Source organism: Salmo salar, chromosome ssa03 (assembly GCF_905237065.1).
Source record: "Salmo salar chromosome ssa03, Ssal_v3.1, whole genome shotgun sequence".
NCBI lineage: Eukaryota > Metazoa > Chordata > Actinopteri > Salmoniformes > Salmonidae > Salmo > Salmo salar.
This window is the reverse complement of record NC_059444.1, coordinates 3330489-3354495: the sequence shown is the minus strand read 5'-3', so window position 1 is coordinate 3354495 and position 24007 is coordinate 3330489. Positions and strand designations below refer to the sequence as shown.

Here is a 24007-nt window from a genome sequence, read left to right as displayed (position 1 = left end):
CATCATGCTGTGGGGATGTTTTTCAGCGGCAGGGACTGGGAGTCTAGTCGGGATTGAGGGAAAGATGAACGAAGCGAAGTACAGCAAGATCCTTGATGAAAACCTGTTCCAGAGCACTCAGGACCTCAGACTGGGGTGAAGGTTCACCTTCCAACAGGACAACGACCCTAAGCACACAGCCAAGACAACACAGGAGTGGCTTCGGGACAAGTCTCTGAATGTTCTTGAGTGGCCCGGCCAGAGCCCGGACTTGAACCCGATCAAACATCTCTGGAGAGACCTGAAAATAACTGTGCAGCGACGCTCCCCATCCAACCTGACAGAGCTTAAGAGGATCTGCAGAGAAGAATGAGAGAAACTCCCCAAATACAGGTGTGCCAAGCTTGTAGCGTCATACCCAAGAAGACTCAAGGCTGTAATCACTGTCAAAGGTGCTTTAACAAAGTATTGAGTAAAAGGTCTGAATACTTATGTAAATGAGATATTTAGGTTTAATTTTTTTATACATTTGCAAACATTTCTAAAATCCTGTTTTTGCTTTGTCATTATGGGGTATTGTGTGTAGATTGATGAGGGGGAAAGATACATTTTAGAATAAGGCTGAACGCACCGTAGTCAGTCAAACTTTCATCAAAGTAGCAGAGTCAGAACTAGTAAGAAAATACATTAATTAGCCAGACGGATTCTCATAGACAGAAAGTATTTATTCACAGTCGACTTGACATGCTTTGTCTTTCAAACACGATATTAATTTGACTTGACGTGTTCACCGGTCAGTCAGAGGGGTGCAGACTTTTTGATTTGAGGGTTTATTACTAATCTTTAAAAACCAAGGCGCTCTTGAAATCTAAGTTTTATATGTCATATGCACGCGATAAAGAAAAGTGTACACAGTGAAAATGTTAACTTGCAATCTGTCATGACTTTTGCTAATAAAAAGTAGAAAAGTATTCAGTAAAACAAATTATATTCATAGTATACACTGAGTATACCAAACATTAAGGACACCCCTTTTCCCCTCAGAACTTCCTCAGTTCGACGAGACACCACAAGGTGTCGACAGCGTTCCACAGGGATGCTGGCCCATGTTGACTCCAATGCTTTCCACAGTTGTGTCAAGATGGCTGAATTTCTTTTGGGTGGAGGACCATTCTTGACTCACACTGGAAACTGTTGTGCGTGAAAAACCCAGCAGCGTTGCAGTTCTTGACACACTCAAACCGGTGTGCCTGACACAATCCATATCTCAATTGTCTCAAGGCTTAAAAATCCTTCTTTAACCTGTCTCCTCCCCTTCATCTACACCGATTTCCAAGTGGATTTAACAAGTGACATCAATAAGGGATCATAGATTTCACCTGGATTCACCAGGTCAGTCTGTGTCATGGAAAGAGCGGGTGTTCATAATGTTTTTTCCGCTCAGTGTATAGACATGTTCAACTTCTGCACAATATTAGGTGTCCTTCCGCGGTCTTAACCATGTCTGTCTGTCCCCAGAGGATCCGAGGGCGGCTGTGTCACCAGAGTAAACCCGACACCTTCAACCAGCTGTGGACCACGGAGGAACAGGTACTGATGGGACATTTAAAAAAAAAAAAATGTTTTACAAATAATTAATAAATACATTTCGACTAATTTTAAAACTCCTAGTTGTCTCAGCCAAGAGTGTACAACAATATCATACAGATCTGAGATCTCCTCTCTTTAAAGTGTTTTCTTTATTTTTTTTGTTATTAGTGAGCTTCCTAAATGAGTTGTTTCTGTGTAGAAAGTTATTAATGAACATCCTAAATGAGTTGTTTCTGTGTAGAAAGTTATTATTGAACATCCTAAATGAGTTGTTTCTGTGTAGAGAAAGTTATTATTGAACATCCTAAATGAGTTGTTTCTGTGTAGAGAAAGTTATTATTGAACATCCTAAATGAGTTGTTTCTGTGTAGAATGTTATTATTGAACATCCTAAATGAGTTGTTTCTGTGTAGAAAGTTATTAATGAACATCCTAAATGAGTTGTTTCTGTGTAGAAAGTTATTAATGAACATCCTAAATGAGTTGTTTCTGTGTAGAAAGTTATTAATAAACATCCTAAATGAGTTGTTTCTGTGTAGAAAGTTATTATTGAACATCCTAAATGAGTTGTTTCTGTGTAGAAAGTTATTAATAAACATCCTAAATGAGTTGTTTCTGTGTAGAGAAAGTTATTATTGAACATCCTAAATGAGTTGTTTCTGTGTAGAAAGTTATTAATAAACATCCTAAATGAGTTGTTTCTGTGTAGAGAAAGTTGGAGCATCTGCTGCTGAAGTTCTCTCCTGAGGAGGTGGAGTCGAAACGCTGGCAGAAGATAGCTGACGCCCTGGGCAACAGGACCGCTAAACAGGTCACACACACACACACACACACACACACACACACACACACACACACACACACCACACCACACCACACACACACGTACAACAATGTACTATCTATCTTTGAGCTAAAAGTTTGTCTCTCTCTCTCTGTGTGTGTGTGTGTGTGTGTGTGTGTGTGTGTGTGTGTGTGTGTGTGTGTGTGTGTGTGTGTGTGTGTGTGTGTGTGTGTGTGTGTGTGTGTGTGTGTGTGTGTGTGTGTGTGTGTGTGTGTGTGTGTGTGTGTGTGCGTGCGTGCGTGCGTGCGTGCGTGCGTGCGTGCGTGCGTGCGTGCGTGCGTGCGTGCGTGCGTGCGTGCGTGCGTGCGTGCGTGCGTGCGTGCGTGCGTGCGTGCGTGCGCGTGCGTGCGTGCGTGCGTGCGTGCGTGCGTGCGCAGGTGGCCAGCCGCGTTCAGAAGTACTTCATCAAGCTGACTAAAGCAGGAATCTCTGTTCCTGGGAGGTCCCCTAACATGTCTATCTACAGCAAAAAGGTATCTAGGTACCCCCTCCCTTAGTGGTTCTCAAACCTCTCCTCTCCCCAGACATTTCCCCGAGGAGGGAGAAGACCCAGATTAGCCAAGGGAGGGGCTGGGTGGGAACGAGGAGAGTAGAATAGAGGACTCAGATTAGCCAAGGGAGGATATTATACAGACACAATATGATGCAGGATCTCAAGATACACGGCTTGTCTCAAACAATTGTCCATAGCAGCAACGTTCAGGATATGAAAGTAAATGTAAATGTAAAACGTACAAATAATTACAGATGACAGCGAGTCTATAGCTCGGCCTCTCAGTAGGGTTTCTATTGCAGCTAAAACTACAGCCTAAACGCTAAACAGCTTAACTAGGGATTACCCCCTTTTTTCCAGGTGTATACGCAGCCTAACGTTTCCCTTTTACTGGGACTAAAGAGAGTCTACCAGGACAGGTTCAATCAACTGCCCGAAAGCATACAGGACACCTCAAATCTCAAATTGCTATGGAAGGACAATGTCAAATGATGCTCAACCATGAGTTTAGAGAAATGGACCTTCGTTCCTCAAACGCTCCCGCACCAATTAACCAATTAACCACTTTGTTAATAATTAGATGACGTAACACTATGGAAAACAAGATTTCAGTTAATTGCGTTCATTAGTTTTAAATGACCATATTTAGTCACGTCCACTTTACTTTAAAAGACGAGAGTTACATGGATTACAACTACGACTCGGGGGGGGGACATGGTTGAACTACACATTAATTATGTAACTCACCACACCTGGCTTAAACCGGAGCAACCATCTCGCTAGCAAACTATTAAGGTCAGCGACATCCCCCCCCCCCCCTATTGAAGCAGTTGAAGCATTGTCGATAATAAGTTCATGAAATGCATTTTTAAAACATGGTGACGAGACCAGTCTAAGTCTGCCTCATTACAGAGAGGTTTGAAGACCCCTGGTCAGGGTTTACCCTCTCTGGCTGCCGGGCAGTTGGTGTCTGGGGGGGGGGGGGATTCACACCAACTGTGTTTAGTTCAATAATGAAGTAAAACAGGAACAAGAAGCAATCTGTTGTTGTTGACGATGCTGTTGTTGTTGACGATGCTGTTGTTGTTGACGATGCTGTTGTTGTTGACGATGCTGTTGTTGTTGACGATGCTGTTGTTGTTGACGATGCTGTTGTTGTTGACGATGTTGTTGTTGTTGACGATGCTGTTGTTGTTGACGATGCTGTTGTTGTTGACGATGTTGTTGACGATGTTGTTGATAATATTGTTGGTGATGCTGTTGTTGTTGACGATGCTGTTGACAATGTTGTTGTTGACGATGTTGTTGTTGACGATGTTGTTGATAATGTTGTTGTTGATAATATTGTTGGCGATGCTGTTGTTGTTGACGATGTTGTTGTTGACGATGCTGTTGATAATGCTGTTGTTGATAATATTGTTGGTGATGCTGTTGTTGTTGACGATGCTGTTGATAATGTTGTACGACACACACTGACCACACGGTACGACACACTGACCACACGGTACGACTCACTGACCACACGCTACGACTCACTGACCACACGGTACGACTCACTGACCACACGCTGACCACTCACTGACCACACGCTGACCACACACTACGACACACTGACCACACACTACGACACACTGACCACACACTGACCACACGCTGACCACACGCTGACCACTCACTGACCACACGCTGACCACACACTACGACACGCTGACCACACACTACGACACACTGACCACACACTGACCACACACTGACCACACGCTGACCACACGCTACGACACACTGACCACACACTACGACACACTGACCACACACTACGACACACTGACCACACGCTGACCACACACTATGACACACTGACCACACGCTGACCACTCACTGACCACATGCTGACCACACACTACGACACGCTGACCACACACTACGACACACTGACCACACACTGACCACACACTGACCACACGCTGACCACACGCTACGACACACTGACCACACACTACGACACACTGACCACACACTACGACACACTGACCACACACTGACCACACGCTGACCACACGCTGACCACACACTACGACACACTGACCACACGCTGACCACACACTACGTCTCTACTCCGCAGCCTCTCTTCCTCTCCATCTCTCTCCCTCCCTCTCATCTTTCTCTCGCTCCCTCCCTCCCTCCCTCCCTCCCTCCCTCCCGCTCCCTCTCATCTGTCTCTCGCTCCCTCCCTCTCATCTGTCCCTCCCTCCCTTCCCTCCCTCCCTCTCTCTCCCTCTCATCTGTCTCTCGCTCCCTCCCTCCCTCTCTCTCCCTCTCATCTGTCTCTCGCTCCCTCCCTCCCTCTCTCTCCCTCTCATCTGTCTCTCGCTCCCTCCCTCCCTCTCTCTCCCTCTCATCTGTCTGTCGCTCCCTCCCTCCCTCTCTCTCCCTCTCATCTGTCTCTCGCTCCTTCCCTCCCTCTCTCTCCCTCCCTCCCTCTCTCTCCCTCTCATCTGTCTCTCGCTCCTTCCCTCTCGCTCCCTCCCTCTCTCCCCCTCATCTGTCTCTCGTTCCCTCCCTCCCTCTCTCTCCCTCTCCCTCCCTCCCTCTCTCTCCCTCTCATCTGTCCCTCCCTCCCTCCCTCCCTCCCTCCCTCCCTCCCTCCCTCCCTCCCTCCCTCTCATCTGTCTCTCGCTCCCTCCCTCCCTCCCTCTCTCTCCCTCTCATCTGTCTGTCGCTCCCTCCCTCTCTCTCCCTCTCATCTGTCTGTCGCTCCCTCCCTCTCTCTCCCTCTCATCTGTCTCTCGCTCCTTCCCTCCCTCTCTCTCCCTCTCATCTGTCTCTCGCTCCTTCCCTCCCTCTCTCTCCCTCTCATCTCTCTCTCGCTCCCTCCCTCTCTCCCCCTCATCTGTCTCTCGTTCCCTCCCTCCCTCTCAAGATGCTAGTACTGACATTTCTCTCTCTCTCTCTCTCTCTCTCTCATGTGTGTGCAACCTTTAAGAAACGAATAGTCGCTGTTCCCTGCTGAGAGACACAGACATGTGCTGTCCAAGTGCGTCAGCAGTAAAGCTCAGATATACACCCTGTGAAGCAGAGTTAACACCAGCAAGCAGAGCAGAGTTAACACCAGTGAAGCAAGCAGAGTAAACACCAGCAAGCAACCAGAGCAGAGTAAACACCAGTGAAGCAAGCAGAGTAAACACCAGCAAGCAACCAGAGCAGAGTAAACACCAGCGAGCAGAGCAGAGCAGAGTTAACACCAGCGAGCAGAGCAGAGTTAACACCAGCGAGCAGAGCAGAGCAGAGTTAACACCAGCGAGCAGAGCAGAGCAGAGTTAACACCAGCGAGCAGAGCAGAGTTAACACCAGCGAGCAGAGCAGAGTTAACACCAGCGAGCAGAGCAGAGTTAACACCAGCGAGCAGAGCAGAGTTAACACCAGCGAGCAGAGCAGAGTTAACACCAGCGAGCAGAGCAGAGTTAACACCAGCGAGCAGAGCAGAGTTAACACCAGCGAGCAGAGCAGAGTTAACACCAGCGAGCAGAGCAGAGTTAACACCAGCGAGCAGAGCAGAGTTAACACCAGCGAGCAGAGCAGAGTTAACACCAGCGAGCAGAGCAGAGTTAACACCAGCGAGCAGAGCAGAGTTAACACCAGCGAGCAGAGCAGAGTTAACACCAGCGAGCAGAGCAGAGTTAACACCAGCGAGCAGAGCAGAGTTAACACCAGCGAGCAGAGCAGAGTTAACACCAGCGAGCAGAGCAGAGTTAACACCAGCGAGCAGAGCAGAGTTAACACCAGCGAGCAGAGCAGAGCAGAGTTAACACCAGCGAGCAGAGCAGAGTTAACACCAGCGAGCAGAGCAGAGTTAACACCAGCGAGCAGAGCAGAGTTAACACCAGCGAGCAGAGCAGAGTTAACACCAGCGAGCAGAGCAGAGTTAACACCAGCGAGCAGAGCAGAGTTAACACCAGCGAGCAGAGCAGAGTTAACACCAGCGAGCAGAGCAGAGTTAACACACTGTCCTGAAACAGTCTATATAACACACTGTCTAAATCAGTCTATATAACGCACTGTTTAAACCAGTCTATATAACACACTGTCTGAATCAGTCTATATAACACACTGTCCTGAACCAGTCTATATAACACACTGTCTAAATCAGTCTATATAACACACTGTCTGAATCAGTCTATATGACACACTGTCTGAATCAGTCTATAAAACACACTGTCTGAATCAGTCTATATAACACACTGTCTGAATCAGTCTATATAACACACTGTCCCAAACCAGTTTATATAACACACTGTCTGAATCAGTCTATATAACACACTGTCTGAATCAGTTTATATAACACACTGTCTGAATCAGTCTATATGACACACTGTCTGAATCAGTCTATATGACACACTGTCTGAATCAGTCTATATAACACACTGTCTGAATCAGTCTATATAACACACTGTCTAAACCAGTCTATATAACACACTGTCCTGAACCAGTCTATATAACACACGAGTCTATATAACACACTGTCTAAACCAGTCTATATAACACACCAGTCTATATAACACACTGTCTAAATCAGTCTATATAACACACTGTCCTGAACCAGTCTATATAACACACTGTCTATATAACACACTGTCTAAATCAGTCTATATAACACACTGTCCTGAACCAGTCTATATAACACACTGTCTATATAACACACTGTCTAAATCAGTCTATATAACACACTGTCCTGAAACAGTCTATATAACACACTGTCTAAATCAGTCTATATAACGCACTGTTTAAACCAGTCTATATAACACACTGTCTGAATCAGTCTATATAACACACTGTCTAAATCAGTCTATATAACACACTGTCCTGAACCAGTCTATATAACACACTGTCTAAATCAGTCTATATAACACACCAGTTTATATAACACACTGTCTAAATCAGTTTATATAACACACTGTCTAAATCAGTCTATATAACACGCTGTCTGAATCAGTCTATATAACACACCAGTCTATATAACACACTGTCCTAAATCAGTCTATATAACACACTGTCTGAATCAGTCTATATAACACACTGTCTGAATCAGTCTATATAACACACTGTCTAAATCAGTCTATATAACACACTGTCCTGAACCAGTCTATATAACACACTGTCTAAATCAGTCTATATGACACACTGTCCTGAATCAGTCTATATAACACACCAGTCTATATAACACACTGTCTGAATCAGTCTATATAACACACTGTCTAAATCAGTCTATATAACACACTGTCTAAATCAGTCTATATAACACACTGTCTGAATCAGTCTATATAACACACTGTCTAAATCAGTCTATATAACACACTGTCCTGAACCAGTCTATATAACACACTGTCTAAATCAGTCTATAAAACACACTGTCTAAACCAGTCTATATAACACACCAGTCTATATAACACACTGTCTAAATCAGTCTATATAACACACTGTCCTGAACCAGTCTATATAACACACTGTCTAAATCAGTCTATATAACACACTGTCCTGAACCAGTCTATATAACACACTGTCCTGAACCAGTCTATATAACACACTGTCCTGAACCAGTCTATATAACACGCTGTCTGAACCAGTCTATATAACACGCTGTCTGAACCAGTCTATATAACACGCTGTCTGAACCAGTCTATATAACACGCTGTCTGAATCAGTCTATATAACACACTGTCCTGAACCAGTCTATATAACACACTGTCCTGAACCAGTCTATATAACACACTGTCCTGAACCAGTCTATATAACACGCTGTCTGAACCAGTCTATATAACACACTGTCCTGAACCAGTCTATATAACACGCTGTCTAAATCAGTCTATATAACACACTGTCCTGAACCAGTCAATATAACACACTGTCCTGAACCAGTCAATATAACACGCTGTTGTTAGAATCTTAATATCTCAAACACAGCTGGAGTTATAATCAGTTTCAGGAAGACCTGCTCCGTTCCTTCTCTCGACAGTGGAAGGTGCTGTGTTGATAATCACCCCTAAACTGAACCTAAACTGAACCGAAACTGAACCTAAACTGAACCTAAACTATACCGAAAGTGAACCTAAAGTATGCCGAAACTGAACCTAAACTGAAATTAAACTGAATTTAAACTATACCGAAACTGAACTGAAACTATACCAAAACATATAACAACAGATGAAGTAAAGGATGATGGTAGAAAGGGGGAGAATGGGTGAGTTGATGAGGAGGGGAAGTGAACGATACATAATTATATAAACACTGATTTGTGAATGAAGAACAGGGTCATTCTATTGTACTGATCCATTGTAATTTTAATCTCTACATGGTATGTATCCTCTATCAGTCCACCGAATCCAAGCAGTTTTATCGGTCTACTCTGGCCTGCTTGGAGTACACAGTGGGAGCGTGTGGAATTTACAATGGCAGGAGGGACCAAGAGGAATGGATACACATGCTGAATGAAAACATCTCAGATGGATGAAAAGAATCATGACATCTCTGATCATTCTTCTGATTCTGAGCCTCAGCCTGAACCGCCGAGGCCTAAGAACCGACGCCGCCGAGGCCTAAGAACCGACGCCGCCGAGGCCTAAGAACCGCCGAGGCCTAAGAACCGACGAGGCCTAAGAACCGCCGAGGCCTAAGAACCGCCGAGGCCTAAGAACCGCCGAGGCCTAAGAACCGCCGAGGCCTAAGAACCGCCGAGGCCTAAGAACCGCCGAGGCCTAAGAACCGACGCCGCCGAGGCCTAAGAACCGACGCCGCCGAGGCCTAAGAACCGACGAAGCCGAGGCCTAAGAACCGCCGAGGCCTAAGAACCGACGCCGCCGAGGCCTAAGAACCGACGCCGCCGAGGCCTAAGAACCGACGAAGCCGAGGCCTAAGAACCGCCGAGGCCTAAGAACCGACGCCGCCGAGGCCTAAGAACCGCCGAGGCCTAAGAACCGACGCCGCCGAGGCCTAAGAACCGCCGAGGCCTAAGAACCGACGCCGCCGAGGCCTAAGAACCGACGCCGCCGAGGCCTAAGAACCGACGCCGCCGAGGCCTAAGAACCGACGCCGCCGAGGCCTAAGAACCGACGAGGCCTAAGAACCGACGCCGCCGAGGCCTAAGAACCGACGAGGCCGAGGCCTAAGAACCGACGAGGCCGAGGCCTAAGAACCGACGAGGCCGAGGCCTAAGAACCGACGAGGCCGAGGCCTAAGAACCGACGCCGCCGAGGCCTAAGAACCGACGCCGCCGAGGCCTAAGAACCGACGAGGCCTAAGAACCGACGCCGCCGAGGCCTAAGAACCGCCGAGGCCTAAGAACCGCCGAGGCCTAAGAACCGACGCCGCCGAGGCCTAAGAACCGACGCCGACGAGGCCTAAGAACCGCCGAGGCCTAAGAACCGACGCCGCCGAGGCCTAAGAACCGACGCCGCCGAGGCCTAAGAACCGACGCCGCCGAGGCCTAAGAACCGCCGCCGCCGAGGCCTAAGAACCGACGCCGACGAGGCCTAAGAACCGACGAGGCCTAAGAACCGACGAGGCCGAGGCCTAAGGGCAAAAAAGCCAGAACGGTGCGCACTGAGCACTACCAAATGAAATGGTGAGACAGAAGAGAGGAAGGGATGGCACTGCCTGGGATCAGATCCTGGGGCTGAGACGCGCAAGGAGACACTGTCTGGAATCAGGGACTCTACTGGGACTGAGACGCGCAAGTTGGAAGCATTCATTTCAATCCTGTATGTCCGTGGAGCATTCTGGGAAAGAGCGTGTGTATGGAGAGCTTCTGGTCAGACATGTATGGGACAACTTTCTCCATGTGTTACCTCCGTTTTGACATGTATGGGACAACTTTCTCCATGTGTTACCTCCGTTTTGACATGTATGGGACAACTTTCTCCTTGTGTTACCTCCGTTTTGACATGTATGGGACAACTTTCTCCTTGTGTTACCTCCGTTTTGACATGTATGGGACAACTTTCTCCTTGTGTTACCTCCGTTTTGACATGTATGGGACAACTTTCTCCTTGTGTTACCTCCGTTTTGACATGTATGGGACAACTTTCTCCTTGTGTTACCTCCGTTTTGACATGTATGGGACAACTTTCTCCTTGTGTTACCTCCGTTTTGACATGTATGGGACAACTTTCTCCATGTGTTACCTCCGTTTTGACATGTATGGGACAACTTTCTCTGTTTTGACATGTATGGGACATGTGTTACCTCCGTTTTGATGATAAAGAAACGAGAACGCACTGCCTGGAAACAAGACAATATCTCCATGGTATCTGATGTATAAATAATTGACAATTTTTTTTGACTGCTGTAATATCGACGCTTACATTCCTTTTATAACGCCATTATTTATTTTGTGCTTATTTTCACTATTTATCAAGCACACTTGGCACCTGTCATGATGTTTAGGCTACTGATGTTTTCATCATTTTGACCGCGTCTTGCTGACCGTTCACCTTGGTGGTCATTTATTTAATTTTTGTTGTTAATTTTTGTCGTTATAGAAAGAAGCCGTTACCGCATTCCAACACATACGCTCTCCGTTTCATAGTCGTAACAAAGACACTCATTTTACATTTACGTCATTTAGCAGACGCTCTTATCCACAGCGACTTACAAATTGGTGCATTCACCTTATGATATCCAGTGGAACAACCACTTTACAATAGTGCATCTAAATCTTTAGGAGGGGGAGGGGGGGGGTTAGAAGGATTACTTTATCCTATCCTAGGTATTCCTTAAAGAGGTGGGGTTTCAGGTGTCTCCGGAAGGTGGTGATTGACTCCGCTGTCCTGGCGTCGTGAGGGAGCTTGTTAGCTACCACTAGAAATTAAAATGGATGTAAACTACAGTAAACTACAGTTCAATGTTTCCAGGAATAGGCTCAAACTTAGTTTATTACGCTAGATAACTTGGTACACCGATAACATGTATTAAACACTTGAATGGTTTGTCTTTTCGTGTTTTCATCGTTTTTACGTATAGCCCACAGTAACGTAAAGTCATAAATGCTATTGAAGAAGATAAAAACTATGCGTAGTCTAGTAGTACCTAAGACCTTCATAAAACACAACCACATGATTATTTTTGCGAAAGCATATGTCACATGTATTTATTAGACTGTCAGAATGAGGCCCTGTCTTTCTAGTGGTAAAGGAATGTCACTACAAGGAGTCAGATTTATCGGTTACAGGGTCTGCATGTTCTTTAGAAACCTCACTGTAAATGTTAGTCTATGATACTTTCTGTGTGTGTGTGTGTGTGTGTCCAGGATGAGGAGGGTGTACCTGTGGTGTTGAGACACCTGCCGGAGTACAAGGAGCTTCTGGAGCTGAAGAGGATGAAGAGGATGAAGAAACACAAACTGCAGGAGATCCAGGCTGAGAGTAGCATGGCCCTGCACCATGGATACAAGGTACACACATCACCATGGATACAAGGTACACACACCACCATGGATACAAGGTACACACACCAACGTGGATACAAGGTACATACACCACCGTGGATACAAGGTACACACATCACCATGGATACAAGGTACACACACCACCGTGGATACAAGGTACACACATCACCATGGATACAAGGTACATACACCACCGTGGATACAAGGTACATACACCACCGTGGATACAAGGTACACACATCACCGTGGATACAAGGTACACACATCACCGTGGATACAAGGTACACACATCACCGTGGATACAAGGTACACACATCACCGTGGATACAAGGTACACACACCACCGTGGATACAAAGTACATACACCACCGTGGATACAAGGTACATACACCACCGTGGATACAAGGTACACACATCACCGTGGATACAAGGTACACACATCACCGTGGATACAAGGTACACACATCACCGTGGATACAAGGTACACACATCACCGTGGATACAAGGTACACACATCACCGTGGATACAAGGTACACACACCACCGTGGATACAAGGTACACACATCACCATGGATACAAGGAGGTTGTTAATCAGCTTTCATACGGGCTTCAAGCTATATCTACTGATTATCTACCCGCGCGTCTCCACTGTCCGCTGGAATGTACACGTACCTGCCAGAGTAAAGGAGGATCCTGGCGGCTCTGTCGTGGTTCAGGTCCACTCCACCCCTTAGACGGCAAGGTAAACGCCAGTAAATACACAGCCGTTCCGAGGGATCACCTTCGACCTTATGGTGAAGCAGTTCTATTTCAGACGGGAGTGGTCTCTTCTAGGAGGACAACGCCCCGTCCCCCCGTCCCCCGTCCCCCCCGCCCACAGGGGCACCAGTGGTCACTGAATGGTTTGATGAGCATGATAACCATGTAAACCATAAGCCACGGCCGTCTCAGACCCCAGGTCTCAACCCAACTGAACACTTATGGGAGATTCTGGAGTGGCGCCTGAGACAGCGTTTTTTTCACCAGTATCAACAAAACACCAAATGAAGGAATATCTCCATGGCAGAATGGTGTCACATCCGTCCAATAGAGTTCCAGACACTCGGTGAATCTATACCGAGGTCCACTGAAGCTGTTCTGGTGGTGACCCAACGCCCTGTCAAGACATTCGATGTTGATGTTTCCTTTATTTTAGCAGTTACCTGAAACTAACTGTCTTTCTCTACTGTCTCTGTCTGTCTGTGTCCTTAGTGTAACTCTGTCCTTAGTGTAACTCTCTCTCCTTAGTGTAATGTGTGGGGTAGCTAGCTAACTCTCTCCTTAGTGTAATGTGTGGGGTAGCTAGCTAACTCTCTCCTTAGTGTAATGTGTGGGGTAGCTAGCTAACTCTCTCCAGAGTGTAATGTGTGGGGTAGCTAACTCTCTCCTTAGTGTAATGTGTGGGGTAGCTAACTCTCTCCTTAGTGTAATGTGTGGGGTAGCTAGCTAACTCTCTCCTTAGTGTAATGTGTGGGGTAGCTAACTCTCTCCTTAGTGTAATGTGTGGGGTAGCTAGCTAACTCTCTCCTTAGTGTAATGTGTGGGGTAGCTAACTCTCTCCTTAGTGTAATGTGTGGGGTAGCTAGCTAACTCTCTCCTTAGTGTAATGTGTGGGGTAGCTAACTCTCTCCTTAGTGTAATGTGTGGGGTAGCTAACTCTCTCCTTAGTGTAATGTGTGGGGTAGCTAGCTAACTCTCTCCTTAGTGTAATGTGTGGGGTAGCTAACTCTCTCCTTAGTGTAATGTGTGGGGTAGCTAGCTAACTCTCTCCTTAGTGTAATGTGTGGGGTAGCTAGCGAACTCTCTCCTTAGTGTAATGTGTGGGGTAGCTAGCTAACTCTCTCTCCTTAGTGTAATGAGTGGGGTAGCTAACTCTCTCCTTAGTGTAATGTGTGGGGTAGCTAACTCTCTCCTTAGTGTAATGTGTGGGGTAGCTAACTCTCTCTCCTTAGTGTAATGTGTGGGGTAGCTAACTCTCTCTCCTTAGTGTAATGTGTGGGGTAGCTAGCTAACTCTCTCCTTAGTGTAATGTGTGTGGTAGCTAGCTAACTCTCTCCTTAGTGTAATGTGTGGGGTAGCTAGCTAACTCTCTCCTTAGTGTAATGTGTGTGGTAGCTAGCTAACTCTCTCCTTAGTGTAATGTGTGTGGTAGCTAGCTAACGCTTTCCTTAGTGTAATGTGTGTGGTAGCTAGCTAACTCTCTCCTTAGTGTAATGTGTGGGGTAGCTAGCTAACTCTCTCCTTAGTGTAATGTGTGTGGTAGCTAGCTAACTCTCTCCTTAGTGTAATGTGTGGGGTAGCTAGCTAACTCTCTCCTTAGTGTAATGTGTGTGGTAGCTAGCTAACTCTCTCCTTAGTGTAATGTGTGTGGTAGCTAGCTAACTCTCTCCTTAGTGTAATGTGTGTGGTAGCTAGCTAACTCTCTCCTTAGTGTAATGTGTGTGGTAGCTAGCTAACTCTCCTTAGTGTAATGTGTGGGGTAGCTAGCTAGCTCTCGCCTTAGTGTAATGTGTGGGGTAGCTAGCTAACTCTCTCCAGAGTGTAATGTGTGGGGTAGCTAGCTAACTCTCTCCTTAGTGGAATGTGTGTGGTAGCTAGCTAACGCTTTCCTTAGTGTAATGTGTGTGGTAGCTAGCTAACTCTCTCCTTAGTGTAATGTGTGGGGTAGCTAGCTAACTCTCTCCTTAGTGTAATGTGTGTGGTAGCTAGCTAACTCTCTCCTTAGTGTAATGTGTGGGGTAGCTAGCTAACTCTCTCCTTAGTGTAATGTGTGGGGTAGCTAGCTAACTCTCTCCTTAGTGTAATGTGTGTGGTAGCTAGCTAACTCTCTCCTTAGTGTAATGTGTGTGGTAGCTAGCTAACTCTCTCCTTAGTGTAATGTGTGTGGTAGCTAGCTAACTCTCTCCTTAGTGTAATGTGTGTGGTAGCTAGCTAACTCTCTCCTTAGTGTAATGTGTGTGGTAGCTAGCTAACTCTCTCCTTAGTGTAATGTGTGTGGTAGCTAGCTAACTCTCTCCTTAGTGTAATGTGTGGGGTAGCTAGCTAACTCTCTCCTTAGTGTAATGTGTGTGGTAGCTAGCTAACTCTCTCCTTAGTGTAATGTGTGGGGTAGCTAGCTAACTCTCTCCTTAGTGTAATGTGTGTGGTAGCTAGCTAACTCTCTCCTTAGTGTAATGTGTGTGGTAGCTAGCTAACTCTCTCCTTAGTGTAATGTGTGTGGTAGCTAGCTAACTCTCTCCTTAGTGTAATGTGTGGGGTAGCTAGCTAACTCTCTCCTTAGCTTAATGTGTGTGGTAGCTAGCTAACTCTCTCCTTAGTGTAATGTGTGTGGTAGCTAGCTAACTCTCTCCTTAGTGTAATGTGTGTGGTAGCTAGCTAACTCTCTCTCCTTAGTGTAATGTGTGTGGTAGCTAGCTAACTCTCTCCTTAGTGTAATGTGTGTGGTAGCTAGCTAACTCTCTCTCCTTAGTGTAATGTGTGGGGTAGCTAGCTAACTCTCTCTCCAGAGTGTAATGTGTGGGGAAGCTAGCTAACTCTCTCCAGAGTGTAATGTGTGTGGTAGCTAGCTAACTCTCTCCTTAGTGTAATGTGTGTGGTAGCTAGCTAACTCTCTCTCCAGAGTGTAATGTGTGTGGTAGCTAGCTAACTCTCTCCTTAGTGTAATGTGTGTGGTAGCTAGCTAACTCTCTCCTTAGTGTAATGTGTGTGGTAGCTAGCTAACTCTCTCTCCAGAGTGTAATGTGTGTGGTAGCTAGCTAACTCTCTCCTTAGTGTAATGTGTGGGGTAGCTAGCTAACTCTCTCTCCAGAGTGTAATGTGTGTGGTAGCTAGCTAACTCTCTCCTTAGTGTAATGTGTGTGGTAGCTAGCTAACTCTCTCTCCAGAGTGTAATGTGTGGGGTAGCTAGCTAACTCTCTCCTTAGTGTAATGTGTGTGGTAGCTAGCTAACTCTCTCTCCAGAGTGTAATGTGTGGGGTAGCTAGCTAACTCTCTCCTTAGTGTAATGTGTGTGGTAGCTAGCTAACTCTCTCTCCTTAGTGTAATGTGTGTGGTAGCTAGCTAACTCTCTCTCCAGAGTGTAATGTGGTATCTTTTAAAAAAATCTTTCATCTGAGACTTGCTAATGTTTCTCTCTGCAGTGTGACGTGTGTGGTGTGGAGCCTATCCAGGGATTGCGATGGCATTGTCAGGACTGTCCCTCAGACAACGCTGTGGACTTGTGCTCCGACTGGTGAGTCCAGCCCGGCTGGGGGTTCAGTAGGCTAATGATTTTAAATGGACTTAAAACAAGAAGGTTTTAACTCCCATTATATACCCTGCCTGCATTGATGCGTGTGTCATTGTATTTGGCTGGGCTCTGTTCAGTATGCTTGAAACGTGTTAAAACTTTTTTGGGGGAAACGCACGTAAAATACAATGTGTGGCACAATACAATAATACCAGTTTATACCAGTAAAAATGCCGCTAAAATACAGGAGGAGTTTATTTTCAAATTTTTTGAGTTAGTTCATTGATGCATGTGCAAACAAACCCCCTTTTCTTTTTAATCAATTGCCGTAATTAACATGTCTGAACCCTGTCTCCACCTCCAGCCTGTGGAAGACAATACTTCCCCTTCATAGCTTCCTACACCGGCATAGCAGCCTTGTTGCGTATGCAGTACATCTCTGTTTTAAGTGTTTCCTTGCTGTGTATTAACCCATATTTCCTCTGTTTTTTTCCCCCCTACCACGGTACAAGAAATGTGTTATAGTGTCTGGTCCAGCGACGGTGGGTTTGTGCCCGTAGGCGACGTTGTTGCCGATGATGTCTGGTGAGGACCTGCCTTACAACAGGCCTACAAGCCCTCAGTCCAGCCTCTCTCGGCCTATTGCGGACAGTCTGAGCGCTGATGGAGGGATTGTGCGTTCCTGGTGTAACTCGGGTAGCTGTTGTTGCCATCCTGTACCTGTCCCGCAGGTGTGATGTTCGGATGTACCGATCCTGTGCAGGTGTTGTTACACGTGGTCTGCCACCGCGAGGACGATCAGCTGTCCGTCCTGTCTCCCTGTAGCACTGTCTTCGGCGTCTCACAGTACGGACATTGCAATTTATTGCCCTGGCCACATCTGCAGTCCTCATGCCTCCTTGCAGCATGCCTAAGGCACGTTCACGCAGATGAGCAGGGACCCTGGGCATCTTTTGGTGTTTTTCAGAGTCAGTAGAAAGGTCTTTTTAGTGTCCTACGTTTTTATAATTGTAACCTTAATTGCCTACCGTCTGTAAGCTGTTAGTGTCTTAACGACCGTTCCACAGGTGCATGTTCATTAATTGTTTATGGTTCATTGAGCAAGCATGGGGAAACCGTGTTTAAACCCTTTACAATGAAGATCTGTGAAGTTATTTAGATTTTTTATGAATTATCTTTGAAAGACAGGGTCCTGAAAAAAGGTACGTTTATTTTTTTGTTGATGAGTTTATGTGTTTGAGGGTGTTGTCCTACTGGAAGACCCACAACCTTCGACAAGAGACACAGTTTTTGTACCCTGGGTTGAACAGAGAATGATTAAGAAGAGTTGATGGACTGTTCTGGTGTGGCCAGCGAAGATTCATAACTTATGACAAGATCTGACAACAGCAGTTGGTGGAGGTCACCCTTCAAACGTTGGACGAATTAGAGCTGTTTGCTGCTGAAGAATGGGACAAATTTCCAGAAGAAAAGTGCAGCAAAGCTCATTGCTGGATACAAGAATCATTTGTCTGCAGTTGCCTTGACCAAGTATTAGCTCTGGGGTGACACTACCATTTGTCTTAAGTTTACAATTTTAATTTAGAAAAATAGAGTTTACAAAAATAAATAAAATGGGTTCTGAAATATCTAAAAAACCGATATCAAGGTGTGGTGACCAACTTTCTATTGAAGAAATAGGGAATTATTTAAGAGAAGTACAATGGTGTCAATATATTTGGCCCCAACTGTATAAGGTGTATGTGGAATCCTTTTTCCATTGGCCATTTATTAACCTGTATTTCTCCTGTGTTTACCTCCTCCAGCCTGTACAAGACAGAGAGCCACGCGCCCAGCCACCATCTGGAGCCTGTCCATCACCATGAGACCTTCCTAGACATGGACTACAGTCTGGCTCAGACCCCTGGATATAACTACCTGGACCCCAGCTACTACCCTGCTAACAGATGACGGCATGGCCCCTAATCTCAGCCCTAGGGCCACAGTTACAGACCCCTAGCTTCCTGGTTCAGCCCTGGGGCCATAGCTACAGACCCCTAGCTTCCTGGTCCAGCCCTGGGGCCACAGTTACAGACCCCAAGCTTCCTGGTCCAGCCCTGGGGCCACAGCTACAGACCCCTAGCTTCCTGGTCCAGCCCTGGGGCCATAGCTACAGACTCCTAGCTTCTTGGTTCAGCCCTGGTGCCACAGTTACAGACCCCTAGCTTCCTGGTCCAGCCCTGGGGCCACAGTTACAGACCCCTAGCTTCCTGGTCCAGCCATGGGGCCACAGTTACAGACCCCTAGCTTCCTGGTCCAGCCCTGGGGCCACAGCTACAGACTCCTAGCTTCTTGGTTCAGCCCTGGTGCCACAGTTACAAACCCCTAGCTTCCTGGTCCAGCCCTGGGGCCACAGTTTCAGCTACACTCAAGCGACCCTTAGCCTCAGCCAGCCAGCCCCAGGCTGAGCTCAACCTACAGAACCGGCAGGCCACACTGTGTTTGGCTCCAGACCTCGAGAACCTAGACAGCTCTCAGTCCAGCTACCCTGCTCACCTCACCCCACTAGCCCAGCAGGATGGCAGGCATTGTGTCTCTGACGGCTGGCTGGGTGGGGTGGGGGGGGTGGGGTTACCATAACAACCAAACAAAGGAACATAATGGAAATATAAAAAAAAAACACTTTAAAATTAAATTTAAAAAACTGAAAAAGGCACACCGACATTCCTGAGTGCCGAGAGAGAAGAGGGTCCTCTCCGCTTCTCCTCCCTCCCGCCTCTTCTCCTCCCTCCTCTTCTCCTTCTCTCCTCCTCCTCTCCTCCCTCCTCCTCTCCTCTCCTCCCTCCTCTTCTTCTTCTCCTCCTCTTCTCCTTCTCTCCTCCTCCTCTTCTCCTCTCCCTCTCCTCCCTCCTCTTCTTCTTCTCCTCCTCTCCTCCCTCCTCCTCTCCTCCCTCCTCTTCTCCTCTCCCTCTCCTCTCCTCCCTCCTCTTCTTCTTCTCCTCCTCTCCTCCCTCCTCCTCTTCTCCTCTCCCTCTCCTCTCCTCCCTCCTCTTCTTCTTCTCCTTCTCTCCTCCTCCTCTTTTTCTCCCTCCTCTTCTCCTTCACTTCTCCTCCTCTCCTCCCTCCTCTTCTTCTTCTCCTTCTCTCCTCCCTCCTGCCTATTCTCTTCTCCTCCTCTCCTCCCTCCTTTTCTCCTTCTCTTCTCCTGCTCTGCTCCCTTCTCTTCTCCTCCTCCTCTTCCTCTCCTCCTCCTGGTTTAGTGGGCCTACTACTATTCAGGGTCATGTTCACCTAACGGAAGAAAACTGACAAACGGACAGGGACTACCTGACGTTTTTTCGTTTTCTATCGCAAAATGTTTTTTTGTTGTTGCTACGTTTTGAACTAATGAATATGACCCTGAGGGCTGAGACTGGTAGTGTGGTGATGGTAGTGTGGTGATCTCAAAGTTATGTTGATGAGAGTGAATATGTTCCCAGATGGGTAGATGTCTGTATTTGAGTAGGTGGGTACGTACGGGGCCTGTTATGGAATATGGGTTGGTGCCCATGAGAGGCATCTCTTTGATTCCTACCAGGTTTTTAAACCAATCACAGGACAAGATATGCTGACGTAACCCACATGGCGGGTGTTATCAGATGCAGCCATGGTAACGGACCCCTGATACATCTTCACCTCACGTCTCCATGGTAACGGACCCCTGATACACCTCCAACGCACGTCTCCATGGTAACGGACCCCTGATACATCTTCACCTCAAGGTCTCCATGGTAACGGACTCCGATACACCTCCACCTCATGTCTCCATGGTGACAGATCCTGATACACCTCCACCTCACGTCTCCATGGTAATAGACCCTGATACTTCACGTCTCCATAGTAACAGATCCTGTTTCACCTCCACCTCTTCTTTCCTCGCCTTTTTCCCTCTCTCCTCACCACTCTTCTCCTTCCTCTATCCCGCCCTCTCTCTCCTCACCACTCTTCTCCTTCCTCTATCCCGCCCTCTCTCTCCTCACCACTCTTCTCCTTCCTCTATCCCGCCCTCTCTCTCTCCTTCCTCTCTATCCCTCCCTCTCTCTCCCTCCTCTCTATCTCTCCCTCCTCTCTCTCTCTCTCCCTCCCTCTCTCTCCTTCCTCTAAACCTTGTTCAGTTTCCAACAGAGAAGCACTACAGCACCGAAAGCACACAAGCTGAAGGAAGACTTGTGAAACTTAAACTTACGATGAAAAATATGATTTGGTTTTTCTTTTCGATGTGGTTGATCATGTGGTTGATTATGTGTGTAATTTGGTGCCCATGAGAGACATGTCTTTTGATTCCCACCAGGTTGTGTCATAACAGATGCTATGGTGAAAAGTAGCCCAGTGGTAACTATGACACGACGTCAAGTTAGTTACGTAAAGTCTGTGTGCCATTTTTTTATGTTTGGAGAAATCCCACCCTTCTCTGAACCCTCTGACCTCGACCTTTAACCCATGAACTCGGAGTCTGACCTCTATGAACCTGCCCCATCTCATCTAGATCAAGGTTCTCCATAGAGAATGATAGAGGCCTCTAGTGGCCAAAAAGGCCGTTAACATGGACAGCGCCATTGAGGACTTCTACCATTTTAATGTAGTCAATTAAATTAATTAAATTAAGTTGGAGTCCGACCGGGTCATCAGGAGGAATCAACCAATCGTGAAGAAGAAAATGTACTACTTCAAAATGGCGCTGCCCACGCTATCATGGCACCGATACAAAGATGAGTCCTCTATCTATCCTCTATGGGGGTTCTTCAACCCTGTTCCTGGAGTGCTACTGTCTTGTAGGTTTTCGCTCCAACCCTAATCTAGTCCACCTGATGTTAATAATTAGCTGGTTGATCAGCTGAATCAAAAGGAACAGGGTTGGAGTTAAAACCTCCAGGATGGTATCTCTCCAGGAACAGGGTTGGAGTTAAAACCTACAGGAGGGGTATCTCTCCAGGAACAGGGTTGGAGTTAAAACCTACAGGAGGGGTATCTCTCCAGGAACAGGGTTGGAAAGCCCTGTTATAGATCCTCTTGTAATCGAACCCGTCTGCTTGCTTAGAGCCCCATTTAAAAGATTGTATTTTTATGAACCTATTTAAAAACAACAAGAGAAGAATCAAGGAGGAAGTGGTGATTGTCTAGACTAGGGGTTCTCATTCGTTCCTGCCTCCTCCCCTCCCGGGTGCACGTTTTTGCCCTAACGCTACACAGCCGATTCAAATCATCAAAGATTGATGATGACGAGTTGGTTATTTGTAATCGTTTGTGTAGCGTTAGGGCAAAAAGCCAAAAACGTGCACCCGGGAGGGGAGGAGGCAGGAACGAATGAGAACCCCTAGTCTAGAAGGGATACAGCTTTTATCAAAATGTAGTTTTCGTAGCAGGTTGGGAGAATTAGGTTAAATTACTTTGGACTTCAATTTGACAAGCTGTATCCCATCTAGACATGACTGTAGATTTGGTTGTGCTTGATGAGTAGACACCATTTCGTATGGATTTTGTTTTGTTGTCCCCCCTCATCCCTCCTCTCCCTCCATGCTTCAATATCTGTGTATTACGGTATGTTCTTAAATCATGTCAAGGAGATCAGTGAAAATAAAAATGTGAAAATATAATTTCTACATCCGGAGAATCCTGCAGCATTCTTTGGTTTTGTTATGCGTGCCTCCAGTAAATTACAATATATTAGAAGTAGGCAGTCATTTGTGACAAAACAAAGCCATGTTGACTTTATTAATTGATTCTATATATTTAGAGAGAATATTTATTCCCCAGTTACTATTATTTGACAAGTAATTATGTTAAGATCATGGTCTCTTACAAATTAGCCCTGAGTTAAAGATTCACATGTCAAATACCAAAACCCTATTATTCTACAAAACAAACACATTACTCAGTAAAGACTGTTAGCCACCAGGGAGCGCTGTTGTATTGGCTTTGACTGGTGGGCATGTTGGGCCCACACGGATAATATTTATATATTTTGGAGTTATTTATAAAAGATACATTTTTGTTTTAGCAAAGCGTCTCATCTACCATCTATGAGGCATGATATCTACTACCATCTCTGAGGCATGATTTATGGTGCCATGGCATCCACCATATTTGTTCAAGTAGAGTGGATGGAACACAGTGGGATGGTGTACCTAATAAACTGGCCAGTGAGTGTATACAATAGGATGGTGTACCTAATAAACTGGCCAAGTGAGTGTATACAATAGGATGGTGTACCTAATAAACTGGCCAGTGAGTGTATACAATCTGTAGAATATTATATACAATAGGATGGTGTACCTAATAAACTGGCCAGTGAGTGTATACATTAGGATGGTGTACCTAATAAACTGGCCAGTGAGTGTATACAATAGGATGGTGTACCTAATAAACTGGCCAGTGAGTGTATACAATCTGTAGAATATTATATACAATAGGATGGTGTACCTAATAAACTGGCCAGTGAGTGTATACAATAGGATGGTGTACCTAATAAACTGGCCAGTGAGTGTATACATTCTGTAGAATATTATATACAATAGGATGGTGTACCTAATAAACTGGCCAGTGAGTGTATACAATAGGATGGTGTACCTAATAAACTGGCCAAGTGAGTGTATACAATAGGATGGTGTACCTAATAAACTGGCCAGTGAGTGTATACAATAGGATGGTGTACCTAATAAACTGGCCAGTGAGTGTATACAATAGGATGGTGTACCTAATAAACTGGCCAGTGAGTGTATACAATAGGATGGTGTACCTAATAAACTGGCCAGTGAGTGTATACATTCTGTAGAATATTATATACAATAGGATGGTGTACCTAATAAACTGGCCAGTGAGTGTATACATTAGGATGGTGTACCTAATAAACTGGCCAGTGAGTGTATACAATAGGATGGTGTACCTAATAAACTGGCCAGTGAGTGTATACATTAGGATGGTGTACCTAATAAACTGGCCAGTGAGTGTATACAATAGGATGGTGTACCTAATAAACTGGCCAGTGAGTGTATACAATAGGATGATGTACCTAATAAACTGGCCAAGTGAGTGTATACAATAGGATGGTGTACCTAATAAACTGGCCAAGTGAGTGTATACATTCTGTAGAATATTATATACAATAGGATGGTGTACCTAATAAACTGGCCAGTGAGTGTATACAATAGGATGGTGTACCTAATAAACTGGCCAGTGAGTGTATACATTGTGTAGAATATTCCCAATACTGCACAAATAAGTCAGGAAGTCCAGGTTTAGCAAAGGAACTGCCTTTATTAGTATTGACTCAACAAGCGCTTAGAGCTGTGACATTGTCTCTTATGACAAGAAGCCTGCAACCAGCTATATAGAATAAAATGCAATAGTCTGTTATTAGTTATATATATATATTCAGTATG

General features: G+C 45.9%; 1 protein-coding gene across 1 annotated transcript in view; it reads left to right on the top strand.

Moving 5' to 3' along the window:
* The window catches only part of LOC106596422 (ZZ-type zinc finger-containing protein 3), a 30826-nt gene extending 11379 nt beyond the window's left edge, over nucleotides 1–19447 (top strand). The window contains exons 5-10 of the mRNA XM_045714400.1: nucleotides 1498–1569; nucleotides 2279–2380; nucleotides 2791–2886; nucleotides 12205–12348; nucleotides 16522–16613; nucleotides 18416–19447. Of these exons, the coding sequence (XP_045570356.1) occupies nucleotides 1498–1569; nucleotides 2279–2380; nucleotides 2791–2886; nucleotides 12205–12348; nucleotides 16522–16613; nucleotides 18416–18560 (651 nt within the window). The 3' untranslated portion in view covers nucleotides 18561–19447. The remainder of the gene's footprint in view (nucleotides 1–1497; nucleotides 1570–2278; nucleotides 2381–2790; nucleotides 2887–12204; nucleotides 12349–16521; nucleotides 16614–18415) is intronic.
* The last annotated feature ends 4560 nt before the right edge of the window (nucleotides 19448–24007 follow it).